General features: G+C 36.1%; 1 protein-coding gene across 1 annotated transcript; it reads right to left on the reverse strand.

Annotated features, from left to right (window-relative positions):
- Nucleotides 1-15712: 15712 nt before the first annotated feature.
- Nucleotides 15713-20457, reverse strand: LOC143403278 (tripartite motif-containing protein 43-like). Its single transcript, XM_076861225.1, has 6 exons — nt 20047-20457; nt 19291-19386; nt 18486-18716; nt 17859-17881; nt 17045-17142; nt 15713-16206 (listed from the first exon to the last, which is right to left on the reverse strand). Exons 1-6 carry the CDS (start codon nt 20455-20457, stop codon nt 15713-15715), a joined length of 1353 nt encoding a protein of 450 aa, XP_076717340.1.
- Nucleotides 20458-24909: the final 4452 nt, after the last annotated feature.

The following is a 24909-nucleotide window of genomic DNA, read 5'->3' on the forward strand; positions in this document are numbered from 1 at the left end:
GCACATGTCACTGTTGCAATAGGTTCATAAGCCTCAGCAAAACAGAATTTTGCAAGATATCAAAACTATGATGATTACCTTGCTGTTGTTCTTAATTTGCATATTATAGAAATTTTATATTTTTTTTACTGGCTAATAAATGCAGTTTCATCTACCCATACCTATATTAATTTCATCTTAATCACAATATTATTGAAGATTATGAATGATCAACTGATGTTTCTGAAAAGGCATTCATTGATCTTTTATGGTAACCAGATAAGTCATTCTATTGGTCAGAAAAAAAAAACTATGACTTTTCATTCTAATATCACTTTTTAAAATGTTGTACATTGTGGAAAAAAATGTCAAAATTGATTTCTTGAAAGATAATACTATATTTTAAAATATATGTCATAATAATAAAATTATACTATATTAGCTTTTCAAATAATGTAATATGTGTAATATGATCCTTACAAATATTTTTTTAGCATTTTGTTCTGATTATAAAAAAAATATTTATCTTAGGAAATGTAAAAGCTTCAGAAAGACATCACCAGAAAACAAAAATCTCCCCAATTACAGTCAAATATAAAATCAAGTTTATAATTTTTTTATAAAATGATTTTAACCCCTATTCTATTTATGTTTTTATATACACATATGACAAAAATAAATGTCATAAACATGTATAATATGTAATGATTATATCTTTACTCTTTAAATTTGATATTAAATATTTCCTCCTTACATTTTGGCAAATGTGTTTATTTCTGAGATGGTACCCACTAACCCCCAGGTTGCCCATACTGTGAGTACTGCGGAATGGGTTATGTTATGGAACAGCCAAATGTGGTGCCACCTTTCCCTGTAGGGACTATCAAAGCGTCAGGGGTTGGGAGAAAAGGCATCATCCAAACCAAGTAACTACTTTGGTAATGATAGCATGGTTGTGCCTCTTTGTTTCTTTACCTTGTTACTTTGCAACTTATCCACTTTCAGGGATAGCACATGACCTAGCTTAGCACTTTCAATGAAACAGTCTTCTTCTTAAGCCTTGTGAATATCACAAAATGATTTTTACTGGATCTTCATGCATTAACCTAAGCATTTAAAGAGTGAATATGACTTTTGACAGAACAGTAAAACATTGGTTGGCTGGTTATAAATTAAACTTTAGTCACTACAGCAGTGTTATAATTCCAGGAGCATTGTGATCTAGTAGAAGTTAATACTTATTTCCCATGCACATTGAGACAAATAGTTTAATTATAGTCAGTTTCCTCCTCTGGAAAATATTACTTTCAACATGTAGAATTCACTTTTAAAAATTAAAAAAAAAATTGGCCAGGCATGTTTGTTGACAACTATAATCCCTCTAATTTAGGAGGCTGAGGCAGGAGAATAACAAGTTCAAGGCCAACCTCAGCAACTTAGAGAAACTCTAAGCAATTAAATGAGATCCTGACTCAAAAAATATATAAATAAATAAAAAGAATTAGAAAAATTGTAAGTAAATTCTTGCAGAATATTAAGCACAGTCTATACCAGGTCATCAGCTGTTGTTATCCTTGTTGCTACTGGTATTAGCTCTGAAGCACATTGAGCTATGTGGGTAAAGTAAAAGTAATCAATACATATTTCATAGACTAGTCTCTGGAGTCTATAGAACTTGTATTTTTACTTGAAACAAGGGTTAATCAAAGTATAAATTTAGGAATATAAGATCCAATATTGTATGGTGCTCCTTTTTCTTTCTTATATGTCATTTGTGCAGCTAACATCAAAGTATTTTCTTAACAAGCATCCCATGTATGCTCCTATCAGCCACAACAAGTATGCAGGGAAGTCATCCTCAGGAATTTATGATGCTTTATGGTGCAAGACACTGCAGGAACTTTGAGACAAGTAGCCTAAGAGAGATCTTTAGATACCCCATGTTTAATTGGGTATCTAATTGGTATAATATATCCATAAGTGTATTGATAAATTAAGAAAAAATAAGTGGAATATCTTGTCTGTGTGTGTGTGTTTGTTTCTGTGTGTGTGTGTGTGTGTGTGTGTTATGTGTGTTTGTGTGTGTGTGTGTGTGTGTGTGTGTGTGTTTTGCCTTGCTCCTCATTTTTTCTCCCTGGGGGTCAAAAAGAAGAAATGAAAGATTTTTATTATATAATTCTGCAATTTTGAAATTGAAATTTGAAATGACTATGAAAAGTAAAGAGAAAATGTTAATACATTAAAACAACAACTATCATCCAACAATATTAGGAAATCAAGTATAGGACAGCCATTTTAGATCTAATCACATTACTGCACACAGGAAATAGCATCAGTTTATTATGTAGCACATGGGAAAAGTGCATGAGGCTGCTCTGCCCTGAAGCCTTGACCTGTTTCTTAGAAGATTCTGAACTAATCATGTTTCTAGTAAATGTAATCACTTTGAACCACACCAGACAATTACTTTTGTATTAGTATTATCATATACATATACAAATAATCAAATGAGCATTTGTAAATCCAACAAGATATATTAAGAATGGACCATTTTCAATACTTTAGTAACCCATATTCTGCTGACTGATTGCATGAAACCTGATAGCTTTTTAAATTTTTATGTTTACCTTTTCTTCTTCTCTCTTACCTTCCTCTCTCCCTTCCTTGCTCTCCCTTCGTTAGCTCTACTGGGCATTGAAACTTGAACTCAGGGACACTCTACCTCACTGAGTTTTGTTCCTGGTTCTTTTTTTATTCTTCAGTTTTGTAACAGGTCTCCCTCAGTTTCCCAGGCTTGTGTTTCTGAGAAATATCTGAATTGAGTACCAGCTCCAAACCACTGAAAGCTCAATAAAGTGACCATGTATTTGCTTTTCATTCTTCTACTGGTTCCCAAAAGTTGAGAGAATATCTTCTTCTTATCACTATGGACTTTACATTTCCTATGGAACAGAAATGACAGAAGATGAAACAAAGAAGGTCTCATTAAGACTCATTAAGACTAATGACAGTGTCTGAACTCATGTGACTTACCCTGATGATTTTATGACATCATCAGCAGTGACAATATTAGAGATGATTTCTGTCTGATCTGTAACACCAGGGATCACTTTGTTATTCATTGCAGTACACCTGAGGAAGCCCAGTATAAGTTGTGCAAAGTGAGAAAGATCTTTGTAGGCAAAAAAGAAATCCCTCATCTGGTGACCCACAATACTCACATCATTTGCACCCTGATCTCCTCATGGAAGAAAATGGCACTGTTCAGACTGATTTGGAGTACTGACAAGAATACTAACTCCAAAAAGTTTGACACTGGTTATCTGTCTATAGTGCCTGGAGATGCTGACCCTGGAAGTCCTGATGTGATCACAACAGAGATACGTCCTGGTTCTTTTGATATGGATCATGTGAGTGATGCCATCTGACTTGCCAACATTTTGTTATTGACAAAGGCAACAAACCATAAAATGTTTTACCCTAAGGAACAGCAACCCTTCTGCCCATTCCTAAAAAAAAGAGACTGATGGCCAAATAAAGCATTGAGTAAAACGATTTCTATGTGGAATGTTGGAGAACTTGCAATACTTAAATATAATACAGTATGATTAACTGCAATGATAAAAAAATATATTGCTGAGAACAAGTCAAAACCATTCTAAAACCAAGCCCAAAGCAAAACATAATGCATGTGTGTGCGTGTGTGTGTGTGTGTGTGTGTGTGTGTGAGAGAGAGAGAGAGAGAGAGAGAGAGAGAGAAAGAGAGAGGAGAGAGGGAGAAACTGTAAAATCACATAGCTTTATATTAGCTAAAAATGATCATGGTTTTTACTGTAAAGTGGCACCATCACTTAAGGCAAAAACTATAGAAGAAAAACAGAACATTTCACTACACAGCCACCCTAATGCACATATGGAACCTGCTATCATAGCTTCATTCAAAGAATTTTATGCTAATGCTCAAAACTACATAAGTAATAATAAAATAAATATAGATGATTCTTTATTAAACTTTACAACAGAACTTTAAAATAAATTGTTCAAAAAATTTTATGCTTGTGAAGTTTCTTATTGAATAGTTTGGCATCTGCCAATATTGGCTTTTCTCTACCAAGGACAACTCTGCCACTCCTGAGAACAGTGCCCCATCCAGAGCCAGAGCAACCTATTTTCTATGTTCGATCAGGTCATAATACTTTGCCCTTGAGTCCTTTGATTCTCATTTTCCCATCTTGAAAGTGTATTAGTGAGCAATCCACCCACACAAAGAACAGTGCTTCACTAAACACAGTTTCTCAAAAGAGGAAGTTTCAGATCCATAACCATAAGGGATGACTGTGCTTATTAATTACCCCACAGACCATCTTCAGAGGTCTCTGTTGCAAGAATCAACTAAGAACTGTAGATGGTATTCTTTGTTCATTAATTGATTACATGATTTGTAACACATTTTGGTCAACAAATCAATGGCTTTATAAATGTTTGAGGAGACCATTATTATTTTAATAATAGCTAAACATTAATTGGGTGGGCACTTCTTATATGCCAGGTGTTGAGTTCCTTGACTTTTTAGTCCTGAAAGCATGACCTGAAAGCAAGGTTGCTGAGGCACTATCTCCTTCAAGTTGACAATAGGCTTCCAGAATCCTCCTTTGCTTATGGAGTTAACTAGGGCATTCTTTGTTAGGCAAAAGCTACTGGCCTCAAAAAGTTCATAATTCCTCTTCACCCAAAGGTTGAAAGCTTCTCTAAAATATCTTAGCTTAATTACCTATTTGAATGCCATTAATTTTGTCACTGAGAGTACATTTCTAACCTGCACCATACCAGCTAACAGGCCAATATTTTTACAAATTAAAGTCTATTCCCAACATTTACCATGCTATTTATGATACTGAGTGCAGTAATTTAGTTTTTCTTCAATCAAGACACTGAAAATTGTTCTAAGGGGCTGGCAATATAGCTCACAGGGCTTGGCACCTCCAACTCTTAGTAGTGCTTGCCTAAGTTGAAGGCCTTAGTTCCCCATGCAGCATAACTCTGCACTGCCTGTGTCTCCCCAGTTGCATTGTGCTGGTCATCCCAAAATGTCACACCTCTGGCATACTTAATACAGCTTGTGTAGTGTCAGCCACTTCCTATGCCACAATATTATTCACTGCAGAAAGACAAAATTCCAATTAGCAAATGGTACTGTGTTACCTTGTTCTGAGGCGCAGAGGATTTTTGATTGATTATTACTTTATTTGTCCCTCATTCTCACTAAAGTTTTTTGAATAAGAAGAGCAGAGTTCAACCTCACTCGGGTGTGAAGCAGGATTATTATGACCTCTGCAACACTCAGAGCTCCTTCACATCATGGAAAGAAAGAGAGAGAGAAAGGATGAAGGAAGGGAGGGAAGGTAGAAAAGAAGACAAGAATGTATATAAGTGTAAGAAACAGCAATTTATTTTTATTGTTTACTTCTAGCTAATTTGTTTCATGAAATACAAAAAGTTTCTTTTATTTACTTTTTAAGAAAACTTTAATTCTTTTTTTTAATACTGTTACAAAATCGACATCAATTTTCTATGATATAGGTATTCAGTAGCATCAGCTGTGATTGATACTTTTCCAAATACCAATAAATATATGAAGGGCAATATGTACATAGTTGAGAAGTTTCTGAAAAGAATGTTCTTACTTTGCCTTATTTGAGACTCTGATATTAACCTAACCTGGGTTTCAGTCTTCTGCTGTATAGACATGTTTTCTAGTAAGGGCTTAACACTATTTTGATATGTTAAAAGATCACTTCACTTTCATCTGTTTAGAAATCTATCTGATAGCATTGGGATTGTTCTGCTTATGAAAACTGTGTTTCCTTTTTTCCTATATATCCATTATTTTGGTCTAAACTTTGTGGCTTGTGAATAATTTATGTTTTGTACAATTCATGATAAATTGGAATAGAGAACAAATTAAAAACCATTATGTCATACTCAAAATTCCAAAATTAATTTTTGAACAAAAACTTTTAATTGCTACTCTAAAAAGTAAGCATTGTGTCTCTTCATAATTACAGAAGCTAAATATTCTGTTTTTCCTTACTGTGGCTGTGTTCAGATGTACCTAAAATGTGGTCTTTATTTTGCATTCACAATCTTTAGTTAAAAGGTCAATCTTGGTCATTGTAACATGAGCATACAAGGAAAGAAGATAAAAATATTATAGAAAATCATATATACTTTCCTATCAAATTTTTTAAATTAAAAATGTGGATGGTTCTTTCAGAAAAAAAACACTAAAGAAAGAAATTGAGGGCTGAATGACAGAGGAGAGTTTCTTACCTCTGAAGCTATTGATATGTGCAGGATTCCAGTGATGTGCCCTAAAGTGAGCTCTGGACTCATTGCCTGGATCATTTGCATCTGCAACACCTCAGTCTAATAAATATAACAAAAATTTCTACTTGGGTTTAATTGGATATACATTTTATTCTACCCTCCTAAGGATATAAGAATTGTTGATATTTTTCTAAACTTAATTTATATGAAAATCGAATTTTCCCCTTCTTCTCTGATATTACCTAGTTTCTAATATTATTGAATGTCATTTTCTCTGTCTCTCTCTGTCTCTCTGTCCTCTCTCTCTCTCTCTCTACCTATCTGTCTCTATCTATCTATCTATCTATCTATCTATCTATCTATCTATCTATCTATATCTCTCTCTCTTTCTCTCTCTCTCTTTCTCACTAGACCTCGGGAAATACAAAGATCCTGTGTACTTTAAAGAAAGCAGAAAGTTCAGCATTTGGGACTTTAGTCCACAGAAGTCACCAATGATATAGTCATTGTTTTCTTAAAGGAAATGTTTCTTTGATCAGAAGCTTTGATGATCTCTGCTCTTTGAGAGGATCTAATATAGAATTGAATCTATGATCCTATGTGTTCTCAGGCAAGCTTCTGCTCTGAGTTATGCCTATACCTAGGGTGTACTGTGGTAGAACAGAAAGTTTCTTCTGTCATGTATTATTCTTCACCTTTAAAAGCCTTTGGAGAACAATAGAACATAAGTTTCCTAAGAAAAAAAGAAGTTGCTTAGGGCCCTATTAACGTCTGGCTCACTTTAGTATTGGAATGCTCCTGCCTCTGTATCTGAAGCAGCTGGGGATTACAGGTTTGTCCCACTGCACCTAGCTTGCATGAATTTCTAAAATTTTCAGAGAAAAGGCTGGGACTAGGGCTCATTGGTAGAGAACTGGTGTAATCTAGGGAGCTCTGGATTGTAGTGTGACTGAGGTGAATTCATTCCCAACACCACTAAAAAAAAAAAAATAAAATAAAATAAATAAAAGCCTCATAACATTTCTATGTGAATATGAGTCCTAACTATCGATAGCCTAAGGTTCATTTTACTGGAAGAGTTGATAAGAATTAAGGAAATAATTGTATGCTTATCATTCCTAGTAAAACTGTATGTGTGTGTTTGAGTGTGTGTGTGTGTGTGTGTGTGTGTGTGTGTGTGTATATATATATATATATATATATATATATATATATAGAGAGAGAGAGAGAGAGAGAGAGAGAGAGAGAGATAAAGTAATTTTTTCATGGCATAGAATGACTCCTCAATGAAAAGTAATGTTTTGTTCTAGTTGGAAGCATGACATTTTCTTTATCTAATCATAAATTGGAGATCATGTTTTCATTGTCATCCCCTACCATTTTTTAAATCATTATAAAATTAAATTGTTGGCACTGTTTTTTTTTAATGTGCTTATAAAGCACTCAAAGTGTAGTTTCCATGTGCATTACTTCTGACAATCATAAAGTTCACATAAATTTTTGATCTGTTGGGAAAAGAATTCTGCTGACAGGTGATCAAAAATAAAAATGAGATCAGCAATTCAAAAGTCAAGGTATCCAGGTGCCCACTAGTGTTTTGTTACCACAACTGCAAAAGATACTTTTTCAAAATTGCTATTCCATCCTGGGTTCTACAATCAGTCCCCTTTGTGCATATGAATACATACATATCCATATTATCACTATGTTTCTGGCAATCAAATGTGATCATGAAAGAAATGATCATGACCTACAATTCAGCATATATATCTCCACATTTAGAGCACAACTGTGGCCAATTTCAGGACATTCCAAAGGGTGGCCCTGTGTATGCCATCAGACTTTAGCTTCCTCTTGGAAGTCTTCTGAAGGGCAAAGACTCTTCTTTATGGGTATTGCCAGATACCATCCACTCTGATGCCCAAGCTGTGCAAGCAAATCAATTTCCTCCTGAATAATACACTTAACTTCTTCAGGGCAACCCTCCAGACATGTTCCTGGTCATCACTCTTTTGCCCCCTGGTTGGATGGCCTGAGCCTCCTCTAGGTGGTCCTGTTGGTACAGAAGCTCAGATTCCTTCTCAGTCTTACCCATGATTCTATTTGAACCTCTATTTTCTGAACAAGGTGCAGGAAAATCACTTGAATGAGAGGGGCTCCAGAAGCGAAGGAGGGAGTAAATATGAGGTGTTGTGGCCTTCTCTTTTCTAAGCAATCGCAATCACATTAAAGTGGTATGTTTCTTCATTGGATGTGGATTTTTTAAAAACACAAAAGTGCACAGATGAACCCAGGTGAGGAGGGCTCAGGGATCCAACTCACTGCCACGATAAAAATCTGTGTCTATGCACAGTGCTGGGAAACCCACGTGGGGAACCTTTTTTCACCATTCATATCATACAAGTTGTATACCTGATGAACCCACAGCTCATCTCAGGAAGAAGCCTTTAAACATGTGGCCCTTGCAGGGACATTCAGATCCCACCTATAGCAGATTGTGAACCTGGAAATCAAACAATTACTGTCTATTGTTGACATTACTCATTGGCATTTTCTGCCCTTACGTGTTAGCTGCAATTTGGGGAGCATTCTAGTGCTTTAATAGTGTTTGTTGCTGATAACTTTTATTGGTTTATTAATCCTTTCTTTCACTCCATTTGTATCATGTACTATCTTCTAAACATTGCATTTTAGATAAAGGGAATATGCTAGTAAACATGACAAACACTACCTTCTGATCATGGAATTTAGAGTCTAATAGTAATAAATATCTATCATTTGATGAGAATTTTTTGGAAATTAGGAGATGGTATAATATGCTTGGAGTGTGTAATAAGAGGAACTTCCATGGTCCAGGGAGGTAGGAATGCCTTCCCTGAAAAAGTTTTGAGCTGAGATTTGATGAATGACTAGGAATTGAAGAGATGATAATCTGTTAAATACCAAGATATACCCAGCTACTTCAGACTTCAGAGAAATCCAAGCACCTTTAGGAGCTTTCTGTTATTTAGTTAATAAGTCATAAGTCACTTCATCTTTCTGCAAGTGCTTGCCTCAAATATGTAGATAAAAAAATTAGTTTGCAATGTGGGTGAACATTGACAGTTTTATACTAAATGATACAAAGAAGACACAAACAGTGACAGATATAATTCCATTTTCATGGAGTTTCTAGAATACAAATACATAAAGACCTAAATAGTTAAGAGATTTCTGAGTAATGAGGAGGGGGAAATGAATGGGAAGTAAACATAAATAGGTATGGAAATTCTTTGAAGGGACTAAAAACAAGCTCCAATCCCATAGTGGTACTTTCACAACTCTTTATTAAAATAAAAGGTAGAGGGGCACAGCTGCCCCACGAGCCTGCTAGGTAGGCACAACCGTGACCACCAACAGAACAGGCCCAATGGCCGGCCAGACACACTGCCCCGCCCCGGTTGGGGGAGGGGCAGAGCCGCCGGGTGCCTGCAAGGTAGGCAGACCTGCGACTCACCAGCAGATTAGGCCCAGCAACCCGCGGAGCGGCAGAGCCACCCCTGGGCCTGCAAGGTAGGCAGACTTGCCACCCACCGGCAGGTCAGGCCCAGCAAATCTCGGAGGGACACAGCTGCTCCACGCGTGTGCAAGGTAGGTGGAACCGTGACCACTGACAAAACAGGCCCAGCGGCCGGCCAGACACATCGCCCCGCCCCAGTTGGGGGAGGGGCAGAGCTGCCGGGCACCTGCAAGGTAGGTGGACCCGCGACCCACCAGCAGAACAGGCACAGCAATCCGCAGAGTGGCAGAGCCACCCCCTGAGCCTGCAAGGTAGGCAGACCTGCGACCCACAGGCCCAGCGGTCTACTGGTGTGGTAGACACGTCACACCAATTGGAGGAGGGGCAGAGCAGAGCCACCTCCCGAGTCCGCAAGGTAGGCAGACCTGCGACCTACCGGCGGATCAGGCCCAGCAGCCTGCTGGTGTGGTAGACACGTCACCCGTCACCCCAATTGGAGTAGGGGCAGAGCAGATCCTCCACCCGCGCCCGCAAGGTAGGCAGGCCTGTGACAGACTGGCAGAACAGGCCCAGCGGCCTGCCGGGGTGATAGACACGTCACACCATTTGGGGGAGGGGCAGAGCAGAGCCACTTCCTGAGCCCGGATCAGGCCCAGCGGCCCACCAGCGTGGCAGTCACATCACCCCAATTGGAGAAGGGGCAGAGCAGAGCCGCCGCCCGCGCCTGCAAGGTAGTCAGATCCGCGACTGACTGGCAGAACAGGCCCAGGGGTTCGCGGACGTAGTAGACACGTCACACCAATTGGAGGAGGGGCAGAGCAGAGCCGCTGCCTGCGCCTCCAAGGTAGGCAGACCTGCGACCGACCAGCAGAACAGTCCCAGCGGCCCACCAGCGTGGTAGACAGATCACCCCAATTGGAGGAGGAGCAGAGCTGCCGCCCGCCCCTGCAAGGGAGACTTTTCAACTATACAAGAGCAATATAAATATATAGGGGAAAAATTTCAAAAACACAACAGTTTCACCAAGCAGAAAGAAACACGAGCAATATGAAAAGACAAGGAAAGAAAGGACCAAAAGCAATGCAGGTCAACTCAACTTTAGAAGAGGTAATAGCTGCAGCAGATGGAATGTCAGACAAAGAATTCAGGATATACATGCTGCAGATGATCTGGAGTCTCAAGGAAGACATTAGACAGCAAAATCAGACAATGAAAGATCACTTCGAACACTTCGACAATGTATTACATAAAAAATCGAAGAAGCAAAAGATCAACTATACAGGCAGATAGAGGTAATAAAAAACAAACAAACAGAAATCCTAGAAATGCAGGAAGCAATAAACCAACTTAAAAACTCAATTGAGAATACTACCAGCAGAGTAGAACACTTAGAAGATAGAACATCAGACAATGAAGACAAAGTATTTCAACTTGAAAAGAACATAGACAGCTCAGCAAAACTACTAAGAAACCATGAGCAGAACATCCAAGAAATATGAGATAATATAAAGAGACCAAACTTAAGAGTCATTGGGATACAGGAAGGTATAGAGGTCCAAACCAAAGGAATGAGCAACCTATTCAATGAAATAATACGAGAAAACTTCCCAGACTTGAAGAATGAGACAGAATCCCAAATCCTAGAAGCCTACAGGACGCCGAATGTGCAAAATCATAAGAGATCCACACCTAGACACATTATAATGAAGATGCCCAACATACAGAATAAGGAGAGAATTTTAAAAGCAACAAGAGAAACGAAGCAGATTACATTTAGGGGTAAACCAATCAGGATAACAGCTGATCTTTCAACACAGATTCTGAAAGCTAGAAGATCCTGGAATACCATATTTCAAACACTGAAAGAAATGGGTTCCAACCAAGAATCATATATCCAGCGAAATTAAGCTTCAGGATGGAAGATGAAATTAAAATCTTCCACGATAAACAAAAGTTAAAAGAATTTGCAGCTAGAAAACCATGTCTTCAAAACATCCTCGGCAAAACATTACAGGAAGAGGAAATGGAAAATAACAATGAAAACCAACAGTGGGAGGTAGGACAGTAAGGGGGGAAAATAATCAAAAAGGAAAACAAACCATGTTTAGTAACATAAATAAACAAATATGTCTGGAAGAACAACCCATATCTCAATAATAACCCTAAATGTTAATAGCTTAAACTCACCAATCAAGAGACACAGGCTAGTAGAATGGATCACAAAACAAGACCCAACAATATGCTGCCTACAGGAGACGCATTTGATAGGAAAAGACATACATAGACTGAAGGTGAAAGGTTGGGAAAAATCATATCACTCATATGGACTTCGGAAACAAGCAGGAGTGTCCATACTCATATCAAATAAAATAGATTTCAAGCCAAAGTTAATCAAAAGGGATAAAGAGGGACACTACATACTGCTCAAGGGAACCATACACCAACAAGACATAACTATCATAAATATATATGCCCCAAACAATGGTGCAGCTATGTTCATCAAACAAACTCTTCTCAAGTTTAAGAGTCTAATAGACCACCATACAATAATCATGGGAGACTTCAACACACCTCTCTCACCACTAGACAGATCTTCCAAACAAAAGTTGAATAAGGAAACTATAGAACTCAATAACACAATTAATAACCTAGACTTAATTGATATATATAGAATATACCACCCAACATCAAGCAGTTACACTTTTTTCTCAGCAGCACATGGATCCTTCTCAAAAATAGATCATATATTATGTCACAGGGCAACTCTTAGACAATATAAAGGAGTAGAGATAATACCATGCATCTTATCTGATCATAATGGAATGAAACTGAAAATCAACGATAAAAGAAGGAAGGAAAAAACATGCATCACTTGGAGAATGAACAATAGGTTACTAAATGATCAATGGGTTATAGAAGACATCAAGGAGGAAATTAAAAAATTCTTAGAGATAAATGAAAGCACAGACACAACATATCGGAATCTATGGGACACATTGAAAGCAGTTCTAAGAGGAAAATTCATTGCTTGGAGTTCATTCCTTTAAAAAAGAAAAAAACAACAAATAAATGATCTCATACTTCATCTCAAAATCCTAGAAAAAGAAGAGCAAAACAACAGCAAAAGAAGTAGAAGGCAAGAAATAATTAAAATCAGAGCTGAAATTAATGAAATCGAAACAAAAGAAACAATTGAAAAGATTGACAAAACTAAAAGTTGGTTCTTTGAAAAAATAAATAAAATCGACAGACCCTTAGCCATGCTAACGAAGAGAAGAAGAGAGAGAACTCAAATTACCAGCATACGGGATGAAAAAGGCAATATCACAACAGACACTTCAGAAATACAGAAGATTATCAGAAATTATTTTGAATCCTTATACTCCAATAAAATAGAAGATAGTGAAGGCATCGATAAATTTCTTAAGTCATATGATTTGCCCAGATTGAGTCAGGAGGATATTGACAACCTAAACAGACCAATATCAATTGAGGAAATAGAAGAAACCATCAAAAGACTACCAACTAAGAAAAGCCCAGGACCGGATGGGTATACAGCAGAGTTTTACAAAACCTTTAAAGAGGAACTAATACCAATACTTTTCAAGCTATTTCAGGAAATAGAAAAAGAGGGAGAACTTCCAAATTCATTCTATGAGGCCAACATCACCCTGATTCCTAAACCAGACAAAGACACTTCAAAGAAAGAAAACTACAGACCAATATCTCTAATGAACCTAGATGCAAAAATCCTCAATAAACTTCTGGCGAACCGGATACAAAAACATATCAAAAAAATTGTGCACCATGATCAGGTGGGATTTATCCCTGGGATGCAAGGTTGGTTCAACATACGGAAATCAATAAATGTTATTCACCACATCAATAGGCTTAAAAATAAGAACCATATGATCATCTCGGTAGATGTGGAAAAAGCATTTGACAAAGTACAGCATCCCTTTATGTTCAAAACTCTAGAAAAACTAGGGATAACAGGAACATACCTCAATATTGTAAAAGCAATATTGTAAAAGCAATCTATGCTAAGCCATTATGAAGTCAAACAACAACAAGTGCTGGCGAGGATGTGGGGAAAAGGGTACTCTTGTACATTGCTGGTGGGACTGCAAATTGGTGCGGCCAATTTGGAAAGCAGTATGGAGACTTCTTGGAAAGCTCGGAATGGAACCACCATTTGATCCAGCTATTCCCCTACTCGGTCTATTCCCTAAAGACCTAAAAAGAGCACACTATAGGGACACTGCTACATCCATGTTCATAGCAGCACAATTCACAATAGCAAGACTGTGGAACCAACCTAGATGCCCTTCAATAGACGAATGGATAAAAAAAATGTGGCATTTATACACAATGGAGTATTACTCTGCATTAAGAAATGACAAAATCATAGAATTTGGAGGGAAATGGATGGCATTAGAGCAGATTATGCTAAGTGAAGCTAGCCAATCCCTTAAAAACAAATGCCAAATGTCTTCTTTGATATAAGGAGAGTAACTAAGAACAGAGTAGGGACGAAGAGCATGAGAAGAAGATTAACATTAAACAGGGATGAGAGGTGGGAGGGAAAGGGAGAGAGAAGGGAAATTGCATGTAAATGGAAGGAGACCCTCAGGGGTATACAAAATTACATACAAGAGGAAGTGAGGGGAAAGAAGGAAATATATAAGGGGGAGAAATGAACTACAGTAGAGGGGGTAGAGAGAGAAGAGGGGAGGGGAGGGGGGAGGGGGGAGAGTAGAGGATAGGAAAGGCAGCAGAATACAACAGACACCAGAATGGCAATATGTAAATCAATGGTTGTGCAATGGATGTGATTCTGCAATCTGTATATGGGGTAAAAATGGGAGCTCATATCCCACTTGAATCAAAGTGTGAAATATGATATATCAAGAACTATGTAATGTTTTGAACAACCTACAATAAAAATTAATTTAAAAAAAAAAGTATGTGATATCCACATAGTCTGTGTATTAAAAAAAGTTCATTGGTTTTAACAAATGTATCATTCTGACTAGGGATGTTGGAAACGAGTGAAGCTACACACTTGTATTTAGAAAGAGGGGGCAGTTAATACATGTATTTTTTTTTATTTCCTCTCAGTTTTGCTGTTAACATAAAACTCTTTAAAAATAGTTTAGGAAATATAAGGGAAAGAGGAAGGTCCCACTTTACTGGCTTCAATAAAAAATGAGTCCTTGTCCTGAGTATGAGAAAGAACTTCATTTGTTTTTATTTCCCAAGGAAAAATAAATTATATTTTCTTAGATCAATAGAAAGATGAAAACTTCAAAATAATGTTTATTGCAGACAATGATATAAAAATTCATCCTACAAAATGTCATTCAGCTTAAATCATAAAATTATGCAATCTTAAATCTGACAAATTCACAAAACATGTAAGCAATCATAGTATGTAGTGCATCTGGAACACATAGTTTGCCAATCATTTTATGTTCCACAAAATATGATCATCATTAAAAGAAAAAAAAATGGAGTCAACACAATTTTTAATTTACACTGTCTTTTTATTTAAAAAGAAAGTTATATTCAACAAAATGCCATTTTTATTTTTTCATTGGGTATTAAACCCAGGAGTATTCTACCAAAGAACTACACTCCCAGCCCTTTTTTTTCTTCTTATTATTATTTTTAATTATTTTGAGACAGGGTCTTGCTAAGTTGCCCAGGCTGGCCTCAAACTTGAAGTCCTTCTACATCAGACTCCCAAATTAACCAAATTGTGTAAATTAATAGGCATGTGCCACCATGTCTGGATCAAGTACAAATTACTTAAAAAGCACTAAAGAACAGTATTGTAAACTTCAACTAGGAAGGGCTGCCCGAAATGTAAATTCCCCAGGCATAGACTTCCTGACTTATCCCTGTTCACTTGTGGCCAGTGTGAACAAAAGGCCTGACTGGGAAATGCAAAGAGCCAGAAGGGTACCGCCATATAAGAGAACTCTTGACAACGTTCACAAAACTCAAACTTTCACTCTCAAAATCAAGAAATACACCAACCTGGCCCTGAGGCTTCTCTATGTAGTGAGAAAGCATTGGGGAGGTTGTCAAGAGACTATGGTCATCATCTTCTTTCACAAAAAGGAGAAGAAACATGTCTTCAGATTCAATCACTGTGCCATTCCTTGTTATCCAGGAATCCTTACAGACTCCTACAGCCCAGTCTAAATGGTCCTTCATATCTAATTCCCAGTACAATTTCCCAGAGTTGAAACTCTCTGTTCCCCATGCAGCAAAACAGTTAATTCCATCAGAATTCAAAGATGAGTCTGGAAGGACGTGCCCAAATCTCAAACTTCTTACATCATCAAATAGCTTGAGGTTATCACTGAACACTCTATTTTCAAAGGATACCTCCACTGTAGAATGAAGAGAATATTCAAATCAAAACCAACTTTTAAATTGCTGTTAGATGAGAAGGTCTACCTGAGTCTTAATGTTGGGGGGATAGGGTGGAAGAAGAAGAGAAGTAATTGTGGCTGAAGTGCATTGCACTCACAGGTTTCTAGAATGCTGCAGAAGAAACAATAGTCCAACCATAATGAAAACACTGCTAAATATATGGACACTGTAATAAAAGGGTGGGCATGTCTACTTCCAGCTTGTTACTTTTCGTTTCATATGAGAAATTGAAGGTCTGCATTCCCATTCAATCCAAAGCAATAATTCCTTGCTATGGTTCCTATTTAGTTCTACCATGGAAATCTAAAAACTGCTTCATCATATACCAACTTTTCTTTTTTTGATGCTTGTGAAATACTGCTCTGTGCATTCAGTTATTTTAAGTTTGTTCATACATGCTATTATATTAAATTTAATGCATTTAGTATATTACGTTTAATAAAATACGTATCACACATTCAATTTCTAAGACATTTTAAGGGTAATGTTTAAATAACCTTCATCACTCAGTGCACTTATTTTAAAATGGGAACATACTGAACTAATTTATAATTGTCTTATTGATTGAAATGGTTTTGTATGTATACCCCGAATCACATTTATTATTATACCAGTGATCACTTATTTCTTTTTTTATTTAATCATGGTGATCAGATTACTAAATATAATTATAAATACCAATTGGCAGACCATTCCCTTTGGGTAAATTAAAGGTTAATAAATGGAAAGTTTTCCCATAGAAAATCATTATTGAAAGTCATTACACTATGCTCCCATCATTGGGCTGACACTCACCTTGGAAACACTTGAACATGTCTATCAGTCCAGTAATGGTCTGGGCAGGAAGTGCTGGCTTTATAGGCCGAGGCAAGTGCAGCTGCACTGATTCACTCCTGAAAGTAGGAAGAGGACATGAATCTTCTGGTGACAAAAAATGACATCACTGTTTTTAAGGAACTAAACAACAATTCTGCTGAAAATGTTTCTTGAAACACTTTCCTCATGAATGTACCTCTGTGAACATGAGAAGGGACTGTTTCTAGGAATCTTTCTTACTTAATTTGCCAGTTAACAACCCATTTCTCAGAGGTACCCATGTCTCTCATTAGTTAACTAGGAAAAACTGTCCCATGAACCTCAATGTTTCTGATTTACAATGTCAAATCATACATGGTTGCATTTATCTTATTTATTTATTTTTTAAGGAAAGAGTGAGAGAGAGTGAGAGAGAGTGATAGAATTTTTTTAATATTTATTTTTTTAGTTTTTGGCATACACAGCATCTTTGTTTTGTATGTGGTGCTGAGGATCGAACCCAAGCCCCACGCATGCCAGGTGAGCACGCTACCGCTTGAGCCACATCCCCAGCCCCACATGGTTGCATTTATGAATGTCAACATTCAGTCCAGGATGACATATATTCCTCAACCAACAGTGGAAATAGAGGCTGACTTCTCATAAAGGGGAACAGGAAATCATATTCAAACAAACACATGAATACACAGTTGATTACTCTCTACATAAACTATGCCTTCACTTTGTTAGAAACAACTTAAACACTTTCATAGCTCTCAATGGTATCCCAGTTTACACTAAAGTCAAAATTTACCTGGTCAATAGGTCTCCCAAGTCCTACAAAGAAAACAAAAAAAAGGCTTATTTTTTTTTAAAGAAATCGAATAGTATTTTGTTTTTGGAAAGATCATGTAGTATCAAATATCATCACATCAATGCTTCTTATGAATTCATTTTCATCTCTCAGAACAGTACCAGCAAAGCATATTTAAAGATTCTGAATTTGTGATTAAATCAGAATCCAGAGGGTCTAAAAAGTGTGAGAATGAAGGATATCAGTAATACACAGTGTTTACTGTCCCCAATTCCATAACTTTTAAACAGAAGAAAGAGAACATAAGCTTTTCCAAGATGTCTGCATATTGTCAAATGGCAAGCAAAAAAATGAAATGTTCATGAATAAATTGTTATTTTCCTGGATCTTAGAGAAGCAAGATACAACAGAAAAATTTAAAAAAAAACTCTAGGAGAGCTACTCACAATGTTTCATAAATCTTGCTTATTTATATTCAGGATAGAAGGTAAACTTTAAGTAGATTTCTATCCAAAGAGGAAAGAACTCAATAATTGATGCAAGAAACATTAAAACTACCAAATAATGTGGTCAAAATTGAGAACCCCAAATCATATAAAATACTTTCATGCACAACTCAGTTCTTACCTGGAGCAGCTCCACATATGGTTTATGGGACATTTTCACCAGCTCCTCATATATTTCTCTTAAGTCTTTCTTCTTTTGAACCATATTGGCTTCACTTTTTTTGAGTTCCTCTAAAAATCTTTTGTTTTCCTTTCTAAGAATGTCTAGATGTCGATTTTCCTCCACATGAAGAACTGGATGTAGTTTCCTGTACTCAGCCCTGATCAACTCTTCCCTGAGATACACATAGTACTGTAGAGATAGATTGTCTAGATCACAATTCCAGTATGATTTTATCCTCCTCCACCTAAACCTCTCTCTTTGACCATTGTCTTTTTACCAGTATGTTACATATGCCATAATTTTATATTCATCCACATTTCAGAAATTAGAAACTCACTAATCTTTTATCTTTATCCTTTCCCTAGTTTTTATAACAATGGCAAGGAAACAAACCCATCCTTCCCTCCAACCACTTTTATCTGCTTCATGAATGCCTGAAATATCTTAAGAAAAGGTTTTGATTGACAATTTATCCTTGAAATATAAATTTCTATATGCAAGCGATTAGAATTTATAGCTGTCACTTAAATCACTATATGCAATATTCTGATCTCTGGTTAGAAAATTAATATTCATCTCAAATCTCTCTTGACACTGCCTGGTCATATGTTTGATCTACAAAGTCAAATTTTACTTTTAGGATTCAAAGCCACCAGAAATGATGTGCCTAATATCCTTATACCATGATGCTATAGTGAATAATGGATGGATTTCTAGTATGTCTGTTTCAAGCTGAGTCTCAAGGAAATAGACTCATACTTACAATCCATGGACTGATTATTTTGTTCTCTTCATTTATATTTCTTTGATTTACTTGGATCTTTTCCTGTAATGATTTTATTTGCTTTAGGAGCTTCTCCTGTAAAAGAAATATAAACTCAAACAATAGAGAAGCAAGCACATTTGGTTTCAATCTCACAATGATAGAGAATAAAAAAAAAAGAGATAAGTACTTCAGTGAGAAAAAAATCATATTGCTTTCCTTTTGCTATTGATGATTGCGAATTTTAGGAGATTCCAGACTGCAAAAGTGCATAATGTAGCCATGTGCCTAGGGATAGTGATAAAGATGAATAGTTTTTAGATAGTGTGGCAATTGGCTTCAGAATTTTGTTTTCTGATGCTCTACCCTGCTAATTCCCCAAAGCCTTTTATCTTATTTATTCCCTAGTGTTAGTAAATATTCATGCTGTATAGAAATATATTGCATTTGTCATTTTGGTAGCCAGTAACTCTTTTCAAAATGAGCAGTTTCTAATGCCTTAACCATAAAAATTAAAATTAAAGTGACCAACTACTTTATCACTACCTCTGTGGAATCAAGCTCCACAAAGGCAGGCATGCTTGCATATTTTATTTATTGCTTACATCTTTGGTTCTTAGCTTCTTCCTTGATGCTTATAAAATTACCTAGCTCAGAAAAGAGTAGGGCAATCATCATCATCCAGATCCTCAGCTCTTTTGTAATCTCTTAGCTCTACTGCTCAGCCTTCACAGTGCTCTCACTGGTGTCACTTACCTGGTATTCCTCAGCAGCCCTTTCCACTGAAGGGTGGTTGTGAGCCCTGTACTCCTGAGGGTTGCAGCAGAGCAAACAGAGCAGGTTCTTGTTCTCCTCACAGAAAATCTTCTTTGTCTGCTGGTGGGTCACACATATATTTTTCTCAGAGTTCAGGAATTGCCTGAGATGAGCCTGCCTTGCAATAGATGTAAGATTCTTCAGGAGAATATTGTTTTTGACATCTCCCTGCTGTGACGGCTCCCTGCACACAGGGCAACAGGCAAGAATTTGGGCTTTTCCCCAGGGAATGAAGAAACAGGGCCAACAAAAGCTGTGCCCACAGCCTATGGTGACTGGGTATATAAGGTACTTCAGGCAGACAGAGCAAGTGAGTTCTTTCTGGAACACTTGTGGTATTTCTGAATCCATTATTCTGAGGGAAGAAAACCATAAGGATTTAATCATCTGCCCTTAAAGACATAAAGACCTGAACCAATTTTTACTCATATTCTCATTGAATAGCACACTACTGTCTAGGGAATAATAAACTTGCTTTTGTACATGACAAAATAGAACAAAATGAGTAAATAAAGTATGCAAATAAATCAAATATTTAAGTGAGTAGCTCTCTATACAAGTCTGAACTATTATCAAGCACCTTTCATACTGTGAAAATATGTGATTATTTTAATCTGCTCCAGAAAACAAAGACTTCTTTACAGTTTTTATTTAGCTAAACATCTGGGTTCTCATTTCTACTACAGTTGAACTTCTAAGAATGGAAGAGATAAAATATTCCTAGAAATATTTTTGGATCTACAGGGAAAAAAATATATACATTATCTGAGAACTAGTTTCAGAGTGCTTATAAAGTATGTAGGAGTACTGGGCATGGTAGCACACACCTGAGACAGAAGCAGTGCAAGTTCCTCACCAGCCTCAGCAAAAGCAAGACTCTAAGCAACTCAGTGAGACCCTGTCTCTAAATAGAATCCAAAATAGAAATGGGGATGTGGCCCAGTGGTCCAGTGCCTCTGAATTCAGTCTCCAGTACAATAAATAAATAAATAAATAAATAAATAAATAAATAAATAAATAAATAAATAAATAAAATAGAAATAAAAAGAAAAGAAAAAAAGTTTAAACTACGAAATTACATTTGATTTTGTTTGGGAAAGTAGTAGCTACAACTCATGTGGCAATTGAATACATACCTTAAGAATTACTCTATGGTTTCAGCAGTTCTTTCTGCAGGATTGAAAATATGAATTAAGCTTCAGGATCAGGCACTCAAGGTGTGGAGGAGGTCGATTTTGATGTCATTCAGCCAGGTGAGCTTCAAACTCTACTCTGGAGAAGAATGAGCTGGTCTCCTGGAGTGCACTTTTATTGAGTCCCTGAAGACCACACCCACTTCTTCCTTGATTGCATTCAGGGTGTTTCCAATCAGTGTTAGGTAATTAGTGTAGGTAATTAGATTAGCATGGGCAATTAGATTAGTGTGAGTGGTTTGGATGTGTGGGTAATTAGTTTTCAGGTAGAATATTTTGATGTAATCCCTTCTCTAATCTTCATAAACCAACATTTAGAGTCTTGCCCACAGTTACTGACTTAAAAAAATTGAATCCCCAAATTCAGATTATATCTAAAGATTTTCAGTTGTGTTCTTTTATTTTTCACCTTTTAGAACAGAAAGAGGGGGACATCATATGTGATTATTTTAGTATGTGTTTTTGAACATTTATAAACATTTTTGTTTCTGACTTTTGCTTTAGTCTTATTCTCCCATGTGGAGAGGGATTTAGTTTAGAAATTTTGTTTTCCTGACCAGCTGAGGTGACCCACACCTATAATCCCAGTTCCTGAGGCAGAGGCAAGAGTCTCAGAAGTTCAAACCCAGCCTTGGCAATTTAGTGAGGCCCTAAGAAAAATACAGAAAGACTCTATCTCTAATTAAAATATTTAAAAGGGCTGAAGATGTGGTTCAGTGGTAAAATGTCCCTGCATTCCATTTCTGTTTAAAAAAAAAGAGAAAGAAAGATAAGAAAGAAAGAAAGAAAGAAAGAAAGATAGATAGAAAGAAAGAAAGAAAGAAAAAAGAAAGAAAGAAAGAAAAATAGTTTTGTTTTTATTTTTGTCACATCAATCTTATGCTTTCCCAAAAGAGACCCAGGACTCTTCCTTGGGGCTGCTTCTTAACTAATGCCACATACACAGCATGAACTGCAAGAGCAAAGATGGCCACATTCCCCACACCCCATCTTGTGTGGCAGTGAAAATTAGTCACCATGAAGCCTCTATTGATCCTTTCTAGCTTTGATAGACTTTCCTGGAACCTCCCTTTTACACAGATTAGTATCAAAGATGATTTTGTCCAATAGATACTAATTATGATTTTAGCATGTAAAAACAATGAGACTTCAAAAAATATCATATTGGATGGTATGGTATGAAAGCATGAGTTTTGGTTTATAAAACAAGAATCCTGGGCTATAAAGAAAAATGTTAGAAGTCACTGCCCTGAGATTCCTCTGCTACAAAGGCATTAGGCTGTCAAGGAGGCCCTATTTCTTCCTCAGATTATCAAAGTGATAGATGAGGGAAGCACCTCATTTCCAGGGACCTCAAATGTTCACATTTGCTAAATTTATTCCCCAAAGAAGAAATCAAGTAGATACAACCTCTCAGATTCTGAATTATAGACAGAGCGGCTATAAAGTACTATGGTTTAAATGTGGATTTTCTTTAACAAATCTCAAGTTGAAATATTATTATTATATTATTCCATAGAGCACTTCCATCTCCCAGTAATATCTGCCCGTGGTAGAAGTCTGAATACCCTAGGCAAGAAAGTATTTTGATGTTGGAGTGATCCAGGAGGCACCTTGAACATCACATCCAACATTCACACTTCTCAACTCTCAATACAGGAAGATGTGGCAGTTGAATCTTTCAGACACAGAGTAAGAAAAGAACTATAGACCTGTATTCTGTATGTAAACAGAATAAGAAGAATAAGAATCTTTCAGACACAGAGTAAGAAAAGAACTATAGACCTGTATTCTGTATGTAAACAGAATAAAAAGTTAAAGTTCTAAGAAAAGTCATTGTGTGAAGAACTGACATTACTGGAAACTGTGAAGTTATAGCAGCAAGGATGATTTTGGCTGTAACATCTAATACAATTGTGGGCATAAAGAGTTAATCTGCAGAACAAATAAATTTTATATTTATTTGTTATTTATTTATTTTCATTGATTTGTTATTTATTTATTTTATTATTTATTTGCCACAGATATGGAAAATTGTTGAACATGTGAAAATTTAAATACTGAGTCAAATATGAGATTAATATCTTTGAATTTAATTTTTATTTCAAAATAGCTACAGAAATTATGTCCTTAACTCTCTTCAGGCATCAAAAATATTTGTATCAAAATAAAATTCCCATTTCTAAAAAATGGTGTCATTAATTTGAATGATGTGAAAATTTCCTCTCTTTTCAGCTTCTCTATACAACTGGATAAAACAATTTATACATTTTAGAAATAGTAATTTAAAACTTATTTATGCAAAACTCCTTATTATCCCTGATTCTTGTGCATTCTCTGCACTGGCCTGCATTTTTTAGATTTAACATGTAGCTTTTTATACTGAGATTTAATGTGTAGCTTTTTTATCAATTTATAAAATTCATTTTGTTTTTATTATTTCTTCTTGGTTATTAGGCTGATTTCTTCTCCTAGTTTTTATACATCAGTTCAAAATTTTATGTTATATAAATTATATATACCCTTGGTAAAAACAACATAAAGTCCTAGTAAACTATTTACCTCTGAAAGCTCCTCTCAACGATTAAAATTTATGCAGGAGTAAGGTGGCCCAGGCCTGTTATCTCAGGTATTTGAAAGACTGAGACAAGCAGTACAAGGCCACCTTGCACAAATTATTGAGAACTTGTTTTTTTAAAAAAACTGGGCTTTGCACATTTGGCTCAGTGGTGGGGTGCTTGCCCAATATGTTGGCAGACCCTGATTAAAATGACAGTATTATTTTTTTTCAAAATTGAACATATTTAGCAACTGCATCATTTTGTTTAAAAATGGAATAATGAAGCTTAAATATGAATTTAGTTTCATTTATTAAAAATTTCAATTGTTACATCACTTGTTTTATATATACCTAAATAAATATGAGCCTGGGTTATTTTAACTCTTAAATTTTAATTTTTTATTTTTAACTTTTATTTTTTCTTTCACTTTTTTATGCTATAAGTCTGAGGCATATCAAAGATTTGCAGTCATTATTTATTTGTTTCTGGAAATTGTTTATTAAAAATATTTTTAAAAAGAGGAAAACAGTACCCACATTGTCCTAAAAACAAATAACAGATTATAAAAATATTGCCAATGGACTTACCCTTACCTCAAAAGCAGTTGAGCCAGTCAATTAGTCCAGTGATTGGCCCTGAACTGAGTTCTGGATTCACATATTGGGCTACACAAAGCTGCATGAATTCAATTTTGCAAGAAGGAAGATGCAGTTAACATATATACAGTCCCAAAATCATGACTTTTCTTAATAAGACAAAATATAAGGATTCTTGCAACATACAGAAAAGTAAATAAAAATGTTCTAAGTGTTTAAGAGCAAAATTATATTCCACATGTGTGGTGGAATGAAAAGAATTACCACTCATGATAAGATACTGCATTATGTAAATGTTTTTAGAAATATTCTTTACTTATACTCTTTTGGAGAACAACATACTTAATAATAAAATATTTACTGTTCAGAAAAATAAGTATTTATATCTTGTACTAAGACTGAATATAAGGTCTCAAAAATGCTAGGCATGCTTTCTCACACTGAGCAAATACC

This window comes from Callospermophilus lateralis, chromosome 7 (genome assembly GCF_048772815.1).
Source record: "Callospermophilus lateralis isolate mCalLat2 chromosome 7, mCalLat2.hap1, whole genome shotgun sequence".
Lineage (NCBI taxonomy): Eukaryota > Metazoa > Chordata > Mammalia > Rodentia > Sciuridae > Callospermophilus > Callospermophilus lateralis.

Coding starts and splice junctions, on each gene's coding strand:
- LOC143403278 (XM_076861225.1), bottom strand. CDS start 20,457: ATGGATTCAGAAATACCACAAGTGTTCCAGAAAGAACTCACTTGCTCT. Junction 17,882..18,485: donor CATATGTGGAGCTGCTCCAG/GTAAGAACTGAG, acceptor TTTTCTTTGTAG/GACTTGGGAGACCTATTGAC. Junction 17,143..17,858: donor TTGGGAGACCTATTGACCAG/GTAAATTTTGAC, acceptor TCCTACTTTCAG/GAGTGAATCAGTGCAGCTGC.